This window comes from Geotrypetes seraphini, chromosome 10, assembly GCF_902459505.1.
Source record: "Geotrypetes seraphini chromosome 10, aGeoSer1.1, whole genome shotgun sequence".
NCBI classification, from domain to species: domain Eukaryota; kingdom Metazoa; phylum Chordata; class Amphibia; order Gymnophiona; family Dermophiidae; genus Geotrypetes; species Geotrypetes seraphini.
In genome coordinates, this window is record NC_047093.1 from 140,210,263 (window position 1) to 140,220,869 (window position 10,607).

General features: G+C 46.0%; 1 protein-coding gene across 1 annotated transcript in view; it reads left to right on the top strand.

Annotated features, from left to right (window-relative positions):
* Positions 1 to 4,789, top strand: part of CA11 (carbonic anhydrase 11) — a 39,724-nt gene extending 34,935 nt beyond the window's left edge. Inside the window, exon 9 of the mRNA XM_033962093.1 lies at positions 3,298 to 4,789. Coding sequence (XP_033817984.1) covers positions 3,298 to 3,332 — 35 coding nt within the window. The 3' untranslated portion in view covers positions 3,333 to 4,789. The remainder of the gene's footprint in view (positions 1 to 3,297) is intronic.
* Positions 4,790 to 10,607: the final 5,818 nt, after the last annotated feature.

The window sequence follows — 10,607 nt, forward strand, 5'->3', positions numbered from 1 at the left end:
TAGTCAGTACATGGGTTACAATAAAGATACGTTTTGTCAGTACATGGGGTGCAGGTGGGTTACAATAAAGATACATTATGTCAGTACATGAGATTCAAGGTGGAAAGTATAATTAGTTTTGGGCCTTGGATTTAGGGGGCGAGGTAGAAGGGTCATGGCAAGGAAGAGTTGGGTATAGGAATTTAGAATTTGTTAAATAGTCGAGTTTTCAGGGATTTTCTAAAGTCCGTGTACGTAGTGGCCTCAAGTATGGGCTTTCCAAGCCATGTGTTCAGCCTAGCTGCCTGGAATGATAACAGGCAGATCTATTTGCATGCACTGCTTTCAATGCATATTCATTGGGGAAATCCTGAAAACCCAACTGGAATATGGCTCTCGAGGACCGGAGTTCCCTACCCCTGACTTAGACACACAAAGTACCATAGTAACCTGTGGTACTCTGTGTATCTCAGTGCTTTGAAAATATGCCTCTGTATTTTTTAAGATACAGCAATCAGAATTGAGGGCAGTACTGAAGGTGAGATCACACCATGGAGCGATACAGAGGCTTTATAACACTCTTATCACTAAACCGTGATAGCGGCTATTAGCGCAGAGAGCCACGCTGAATGCTCCGTATGGCTCCCGACGCTCATAGAGTTCCTATGAGTGTCAAGAGCAGCGTGGAGCATTCAGCGCGGCTCCCTGCAGTAATAACCGCTATCACAGTTTAGTAAAAGGAGGGGTTAGTCTTGTTTACCATCCCTTTTATAATAATTCCTAGCATCTTGTTTGCTCTTTTAGCTGCCACCGCACATTGGGCAGAAGGTTTCAGCATATTGTTTACGATGACACCCAGATCTTTTTCTTGAGCGCGGACCCCTAAGGTGGATCCTAGCATCCAGTAACTGTGATTTGGGTTATTCCTCCCAATGTGCGCCACTTTGCATTTGTCCACATTGAATTTCATCTACCATTTGGATGCCCAGTCTTCCAATTTCCTAAGGTCCGCCTGCAGTTTTTCAGTCCGAATGCATTTTAGCAACTTTGAACAGTTTAGTGTCATCTGCAAATTTAACCACCTCATTCATCGTTCCAATTTCCAGATCATTTATAAATAAGTTAAATAGCACTATTCCCAGTATAGACCCCTGTGGCACTCCACTGTTTACTCTTCTCCTTTGAGAAAAATGACTATTTAACCCTACCCTCGGTTTTCTGTCCAATAAAACAATTCCTAATCCACAACTGAATTTTGCCACCTATCCCATGACACTTTAATTTTCCCTGGAGCTTCTCGTGAGGAACTTTATCCAAAGCTTTCTAAAAATCTAGATACTCTACATCAACCGTCTCACCTTTAACCACGTTTATTCACACCTTCAAAGAAGTCAAGCAAATTGATGAGGCAAGATTTACCTTGGATGAACCCGTGCTGATTCTGTGGGGCTCATAATCGAAATGTAAATACGTCTAAAAACTGGCCTAAATCGGCACATAGACGATCAGTGAGACAAGTCGTCCAAGTGCCAATAATCGAACCGGGTTTTAGACGTATCTATAAATGACTTAGGCCTTCACAGTGCTGCAGCACACCCAGAGCTAAAAGGGGTGTTTTAGGAGGAGTGGTGAGGGCAGGATTTGGGCGGGACATGGGCCATCTTAGTCGTACTGCATGTATAACCATGTTTTACAACACTGCCTAGACGAAACTTGGATGTTGTGACTTAGGCCATCTAAAACCAGGTCTAAGTCACAAGAAGTTATCCAAAGTGGCCAGATAACCACTGTAGGGACAAAGTACAGACCCCTACACACTCCCCCAGTGATCACTGACCCCCCCCCCCCAGTCATAAAAATTGTAATAACAACTTTACATATCTGCCTCCAGAACATCAGCACCTGGCAGCCTGGCATAGGAAAGCCTAGTAGAGCTGCACAGAGGTGGCTTAAGTGGTATGGGGGGGATGGGTTAGTGAACCATGGAGAGGAGGACCCAGGCCCATAAGCCACTCTAACCACATCATGCATGGCGAAACATGTGCACCCCCAAACCCCCCCTAACCCTTATGTACTGCCATATAAGTGGCACCTGCAGTCATAAGGGCTATTGGGGTGGTAGACAGGTGGGTCTAGTTGATTCTGGGGGGTGTTTTGGGGGGGCTCAACATGACCTATAAGGTTGTTGTGGTGAGATGTGTATGTGGCCCCCTTTTTGTGAAGTTCACAGCAGTGCCTTGTAAGGTACCCAATTACTCTGGGGCAATGTTTGGGTGTCCAGTCCATCACTTTGCTGACCCCGCCCATGTCCAAAAGGTCTTTTTCTAGGCATTTTTTATTTGGATAAATTTTTGGACAAAAATGGGGTATAAAGATGGACGACTTAGTGGTCTGGACAATCAGACGGCTGGATGTACAGTTAGACGATTTTTGGGGAAAAAAAATGTTGGACATATTTTTTGAAAATGGACCTTTTCCCATGTACGACTATGTACCGGTCTGTAATTTCCCAGATCAACCCTGGAACCCTTTTTAAAAATCAGTGTAACATTGGCCACCCTCCAATCTTCAGGTACTACAGAAGATGAATGTAGCGACAGGTTATATATAGATCACTAACAGCAGGTCAGCAATTTCTTGTTTGAGTTCTTTCATTACCCTGGGGTGAATGCCATCCGGTCCAGGTGATTTAACGCTCTTTAATCTGTTGATTGGCTCAGTACATCTTCCAGGTTCGCCAGGATTACTTTCAGTTCCTCCTCATCATCACCCTTGAAAACAGTTTCTGGGTCAGGCAGATCTCTTACATCTCCTGCTGTAAAGGCCGAAGCAAAGAATTCATTCAGTCTCTCCGCTATGGTTTTGTGCGTCTTTTGCTTCTTCAAGATCTAAGAATCCCATAGATTCTGTTACTGTGAATTGTTGCCTCTGTGGCAATTTTCTCTTCATATTCTTGGTTTAGCCTTTTTTTTAATCAATGCTTTGCATCTAACTTGCCAGTGCTTATGCTGCTAAGGATCCTCTGTGCCCATCCCAGGCTTTACCCCTCACTTTTTTGTTTAGAATAAAGTGGCAATCTAATCATATCCCAGGTTCTTGTGAATCCTGTTTTGCTATTTCCTCCCTCCCCTCCCCATCTCTCTTTTCAAGTTCCTTTGTTTCCCTTTGGAATTCTCAGCTCCAGCATTCTGGAATTATGTTATGTTAACAGTGAAAGAGCAATTGTGGCAATATCCCGGGATTCCATGGGATAGGTTTGCTCAGGGACCTCCGTCCAGCACAGACTGACCACAGGTTTTTCTCTTTCTCATCCTACAGTTGAGGATCCTACATCACCCAGGACGGCAGGCTAAAGGATTTCTGGAGGGGAAGGAGGCAGACGCATGTGGCCGGCGACCTTTCGGAGTGGACTCGCTGATGAGTTTCTGAGGTGGTTCCATGCTTTGTGGTCTCCAGCTGGAGGAGCTCCTGGGATTTTGGTTTGGGGGAGGGGGAGAAATAATAGGATGTATCAGTCTTCCTACTGAGATGAATAAGACAGATTTCTCCATGATGGGCCCTCAGGGACTTTGGCGCATCTGGGGCCACATCCAGTCTCTGCGTTTTTCTGGGTGATTCCCCCCCCCCCCATCTCTTGCTGCACTTCCTCGCCTGAGCCCTGACCTACCAATAGGGCCCAAAGGGTCACTGTCTGGCAACTGAGAGACTCTCAGCTCTCTAAAGAGAGTCACCACAGGTCCTCACACTGTTAAGAGAGGACAGTTAGAACTGTTTCCTGCCAAAAGAAAATTCAGAAAGAGACCTCTTAACCTCCACTCTATTGCCAGGCATTTCAGAGGCTGAAAAGAGATCCCAAATTATCTGTGACCCCCTCAGAGTTCCATCCTGTAAGGGCAGAGACCCCATGTGTTCCCTCCCACTAGAGACTGTTGGAGCCCTATCCTATGACCAGTAGCATCCCAAGATCTCCATGGTGTGGACAGACAGAGCATCTACACCTCCTCCCCTCACCAAAAAGAGCTCTAGAGAGACCATCTGATCTGAACCTTTCTCTGTCCAATCCTCTACCCCCCCCCCAACTGTCCTTCCTCATCCTGTCTATTGACCTGCTGATTCCAGATGTTCCTTCCATCCATCTTAGAAATAGCACTTTTCATTCAAAGCATAAAGAGGGCTCCCTACTGGCCAGAGCACCCCCCCATGCTGCATATTAGATGAGTCCCCCTCTTCAAATATCCACACCAAATCTTCCTCAGCGATGAACCTCTCAGATATAATATTTGGGGCTCTGGATAAGGGGCAGTCTCTCAAAAGACGAATAGCAGAGCCCCCCTCCCCCCCCCCCCCATTGCCTTCCCTACCCTGCTGCAGCCCTGCAAGTCTCTTCCAGGAGAGAGAGTCAGCCCGGGCTTTGTCCTGTGCCAGTACCCAGTGTTGTGACATTTCCAAGGACACGTCTGGCCTTGCGTTGGGTGTGGGGGCTCCAGTAGGCAAGCTACACACCTCCCTCTCATCCCAGCGGGGAGTCAGCTTGTGAATTTTACATTTTCTAAAGCAATCAAAATATTTTACAAAGAAAGAATTTGATTTGTGTTTGGAACTCATGGGCAGAGGGTGCACTCATGGTCCCTGGGCATTGTCTCATTATGGGCCGAAACATAGGGTTACCATATGGCTCCGGAAAAAGAAGGATGGTATGAGACATCCATGTTTTACTTACATATGGTAACCCTATGAAAGGGTCTATGTCAAGGAGACCTGCTTGGCCTGCTTTATTCACTGTGTGATAATAAAGGACACCTGTACTTTCCGATAAGTCTCCGTGTGTGATAATAAAGGACTTCCTGGTGATCTGTGTATGTAACAGCAAAGGAGACCTGCCCTTCTGCTGCATTCCAGGACTTTGTGCCTTTGACCAGAGCTCTGAAATGTCAAGATGACAAGTGGCCTGGTTCAAAGCAGCGAAATTTGAGGCCAGTCCTGGATTTAGCATGACCCCCCTCCTGTTGCACTCTGGTACCTAACACCTTTGATTTCAAAATAGCAGAAGCAGAGACTAAGAATCCCACAATGCACCTTATGTGTAGGGACGCCAACTAGCTCCATATTCTCCTGATAGGGTTGATTCAGTTCTGTGTTTTACTTTAGTGCATGCAGGCACTGGTACTTCTGATTTCCATTTTATTCCTTTAAAAAAAAAAATTAAGATTACAACTCCCTGCATGCGATGAGGAAAACCTGGACTGGATTAGCCCTGTTGAGTGAATCTGGAGTCAGTTTGCAATCCCATGTGTGTGTGTGTCGGGGAGGGGGTGGTGGTGCTATGCTGAAATAAACCAGGACCATCACAAAGTCTTTCTGACCTGGCAAGAAGCTTTGCAGGGAAACCAAAGACTGGAGCAGAGTCTGGGAGTGACAAGTCCAAAGAGGCCACAGCAGGGGGCAAAACCAGGCCTGCCTCAGCCTGCCCCTCAAGACCTGGAGCCAATGAACGGTTTATCTCCAATGCTACTGTAAGCTGGGCAGAGAGGGATAGAGAGCGCAGACTGTGTTTTCCTCTCAAAAAATCAGAACTACAAGTTCCAACATGCAGTGGGGCAAAATCAGGCCTGGCTCAGTAAGTCCCTGATGACTTGGAGTCATCAGGTCACTTATCTCTACTGCTAGCACAGGAAGGGGTGGAGAGCGCAGACCATGTTTTCTCATTTATTTTACATATGAAAATTAGAACTACAACTCCCAGCATGCTGTGTGGCAAAATCCAGGACTGGATCAGCCTATTTGGTGGGTGTATAATGAGATAACTATCCTCTACTACCTCAGTGCTCAAGATGGGCTTGGGGCCCACCAAAACAGCTGCAAGAACTCAGTAAGGTGAGAAGCAAGGGCAGCCTTCTGTAAAACATTCCCAACATTAATTAGCAGCTTAATTGGGCCTGGCAGCTGGATCTATGCCAAGCTGATGCCAGCCAGGGATGTTGACCTCAGATGCTTCACCAGCCATGTGGGCGCTGCCGATCCTCCTCCTCCTCCTCCTCCCGCCTTGCCTGGGCGTGGAGCCCACAAGCTCACGTGGACCTGCAGATGTCTGGATCATTAGGAAATGAGGCTGAACCAGCAGGGCTGAAACAGTTCCCTCTTTCTGCAATGCCCACGTCTGCCAAGGAAGAGAGCAGGCAGAAAAAAATGCCAGGGAGAGACGCGAGTGTGAAACCAGCACCACATGCGAAGGAAGCATGTTTTACCATCTCAGGGCCAGCAGAGGGAGCCACAGGCAACATGATTCCTGTCAGAGGACATGTTCAGGTTTTAGGGAGGGTGAGGCAGGAAGAGTCCTAGTATCCCACAGGGATTGGCAGCCTCTCCAATCACTTCCAGAAGCAGACTAGGAACATTTTTTTTTTTTACATCAGAGATCTAGGGATCACTCAGTACTCCTGCACAGTCTCTGCTGTCTTATGGCAGGATATATTACGATGATACTCAGTCTTCCTGCACAGTCTCTGTGTCTTGTAGTGGAATGTGCTACAGGAATATTTAGCACTCCTGCACATTCCTTGCTGTCTCATGGCAAAATGTATTAATAGAACACTCAGTCCTCCTGCAGAGTCTTTGCTATCTCATGGCAAGATGTACTATAGAAACACTCAATCCTCCTGCATAGATTTTGCTGTCCCATAGTAGGATGTGTTACAGGAAAACTCGGTCCTCCTGCTCAATCCCTGCTGCCTCATGTCAGGACTTGTTACAGGAACACTCAGCCCTGATGCACAGTCCCTGCTTTATTGCTCTCTCTTTCTTTGGCATTGTGGCACTCAGCTAGCTTCATGGTTGCCTTTTTTTTTTTGCTTTAATTTTTCCAGGGACGCCTCCAGGAAATATTCCCTTCTGCAGTTGACCGTCATCACTTCACATCACATCAGCTTCTCAGTGGCTTGTTTCTATCTTTGCACACCCACTTTGGGGGTACTGTAGACATTTACATGTGGATATGGACACTTCTACGCAAGGCCAAATGTTACGATCACATGATCACATCACTTTTAATTAGACTTCACTGGCTGTCTGTCCCTTATAAATGTCAGCTTAAGATTCTTTGCTTAACATTCAAGGTCTTACATTTAGGTGTGCCCCTGCACTTGGCCTCTGTCACCATTCCATGTACACCTTCCCGAATCTTACGTTCATCAGAGTCTTATAGATTGGTCCTTCTGTCTCCTAAGACAGCACATTACAAATCCACTCGCTCTGAAGCCTATGTTCTTGTCTCCTTTCCTCTGAAATAGATTCCCCCCCTCCCCTTATCTTTGTTCTGAATTGGCCTATCCTAAATTTAGATCATTACTCAAAGCATTTTTTTTTTCTCAAATTATGTTTATTCAAAGCTTATGAAAGTTCTCAGCGGCTAACATTAAAAAACAAAAAAACATAATTGAAAAAGAAAGGAACCCCATAATCAGTGTCGCAGCGAGGGTAAGAGGCACCTGAGGCACCTTCCTCTCCACCCCCTGCTCCTTCCCCCCTGCACCCCCTACACCCTCCTCTCTGCCCACCGCTCCTGCGCCAGCACCTCCGCGCACTCCTCTCCGTCCTTCCTGTGCCGCCACGCCACACTCAGACCCTCCCTTCCCACCCCGTACCTTTTTAAATCTTCGCCAGTTGCGAGCAGGTTCTCCAGCCTGCTGCTTGTGTTGGCTTTCCCTCCGTCACTTTCTGGCCCCGCGACCCGGAAGTGTTTTCCGAGGGAGTCAGGCCTGCATGAGCAGCAGGCTAGAGCAGTTGCTCATGCTGGCGAAGATTTTAAAGAGGTATAAGGGGGTGGTGAAGAGAGGGTGCAGGTGTGGGAGAGCAAGCAGGAACCAGCACCCCCACCAAGACTGCACCCGGGGCAGTCTGCCCTCCCCCCATTTACGCCACTGCCCACAATGTACAAGAAAGACCTAATCAAACACACAACAGTAAAGGCAAGCAATATTATGCAAAAATATATATATATATTTGTAATCCTGCCATGTTAGTTCAGCCGGGGCCAGGCGTTCTCAGCGTAGCATGTCACTGCTTCTTGTTTGATTGGTTCTTTCCCATTTTAACTGGCGTTCCTTTCATGTATTAGATTTGCCTTGTTTGATTGCAAGCCACTTAGGGCCGGATTCTCAAAAGTCACCGGTAGAGTCCGACGGGTCACTCTAGTCTAGTGGCCGTAAATCTAACGATTCAGAAAAGAGCGATTCTCAAAGAACCTCGCAAGCGAATGAGGCTCATGGAGGGCCGCCTAATTTCCATGAGAGCGGTCATTGGTGCTAGCAATTGGCACACGCGAATAGTCCATGGAAAGAGGTGCAAATGTGCGCATGTGCCTTATAGTAGCGCTCTATGGACAGATGTCATAGGCCTGGGTGGATAGAAGGGGCGTAGAACTAGCAGCAAATGCTACATCATTATGTCAATCATAGGCATGCCAGTGCTACTGGATGGAGGGCAGGGTCAATCGTCAACTTTGAACGAGCGCACGCATAAGACGTGCCTTTAATATATGTGCTCGAGATGCTCCTCTAATTCAGGCACCAGAGACACGTGCTTTTGAATTTTTTTGCCCATTACTATAATTTATGTGAATAGTCTGTGCTATTTTTATTTTTATCAGGAGGCCACATCCAGAGACGTGCTTTTCACAGTACCAGCATCCCCAACATCTACATATCACGTCTGTCTGTCCAAATTAGATTGTAAGCTCTTCTAAGCAGAGACCATCTATAAATGTCAAAATGCACAGCCCTACGTATGCCTTTCAGTACTATATAAGTGATAAGTAGCAGTCAGTGATTTTGGGTCGTTAAAACCCGGTGCTTCGTTTGGAGAATCGCCCAGAGTACTCGTTTTAATATTAATGACCTCCTTGTACTACATTTGCATGGCAGAGTCGGAGGCTGCTAGGAAGCTCGGAAAAGGCCACGGCGAACCGTTCTGAGAATCGGGAGGTAAATTACTGGCACGCTAAACCAGCTAGAAATGGATTAGCGACCATTCTTAAAGGCACGGCGGGTTTTGAGAATCCGGCCCTTAGAGCTTTAGTATTTGCAGCATTATCAAATATTTTAATAAACATAAACCCAGGTGCGTAAAGGAGCTCTTTTTAAACGTTTCTGTAAAAAGAAATGTCTCTTGTTTCAAAAGGCGTGTATAATAGGACATAAATGTATTATGCAATTTTGGTTATCAAAAGAAGCACCTAGTTTTTGGCATTGGAGGAATCAGTTTCATCGTCTATTGTTATTTGAGACTTGGGAAGTTCAGCTAGGAAAATTCATATGTTTATGGTAATTTGGGATCCGCATATTCAGAATCTTTCAACTAAGGCAAGAAGTTTAATTCTTAATGATTTACACTGACTGTTTATCTAAAATTCCAGTTCTTTCTTTATTTTTTATTATTCTTTATTTTTGTCAACTTTCATTGGGTTTGGGGGGTTTAGTATGATTCCTTCAATAAAATGTTGTAAACTAACATTAGGGGGGGGGGGGGAGAGGTGAATAGGGAAAAGGGAAGGGGGTAGGAATTAGGGGAGGGTATTGAGAGATATAATGGTTATTTTGGAAATATATTTTGAAGAAATGAAAGCTATTTGATGGAAATTAATGTGATTAATTTTAATTTAATGACTTTTATTGTATTATATTATTGTACATTTACTGATTTCTTCGATAAAAATGTTATAAATTAAACGTTTTTGTTGTTGTTGCTATGTTTTCTCGGCTTTTGACATCTCAGGGTTTCCAGCTCAGTTTGCGTCTGCGCGTTTCTGTCTCGAATAGGTGGCTCCATTCTGTAGAGGCCGAAAGTCCCTGTGCTGCGTTTGAGTAAGGAGACACTGCAGGCGTGAAGTTTCCGTGTAGACAGGGTTAACATACAGCTCCAGAAAAAGGAGGATGGATTGAGACATCTGGATTTTACGTCCATTGCTTCCAAGGAAAGTAAAAGCCAGGTGTCGGCCTTACTTTGGAAGTAAAACCCGGATATTTCAATCCGTCCTGTTTTTTTCTGGAGCCATAGGGTAACCCTACATCGGTCACGCTTTTGGCTGGTTCCATTTTCCCTACAGATGGTTTTGAGGGCCAGTCCTGTCTTTTGCCTGGGCAGGGTCGTCGCTAAGTGAGACCTGGCTGTTTCTGTTGTTACAGAGTGGCAGATCTGTTCCAGTTTTTGTAGGATTTTCTGTTGTGTGACAGTTTTTTTTGTCATGTTCCTGTCTTCTTTTTTGTGACTGCATATGTCTGGCTGCGATATAGAAATAATTAATAGTAGTAGTAGTTACTGAGGCCATTTTTTTTTTGCATGGGGAGTGTGCTAGTTCTGGGGGAGTGGGATATGGGGGTGCCTGCTTGCAGATCTGGGGGTGCAGGGTTCCCCTGGGGTTAATGACAGACGCCAGACCTCACATCCAGAGGATTTATGGATTGAATCTCCTGGAGGAGTGTCTTGCAGCCTCTTTAGCCAGTTTTAAAGCTCCCAGTGTCTCTCACACACACACATGATCAGCTCTTCCTGCCTCTCAGCCTCCCCAGACAGGTGACACATGCCAAGCCATGTGCTGCAAGCCCTCCTCCCAGGCTACGCCCTCCCTAATCCCG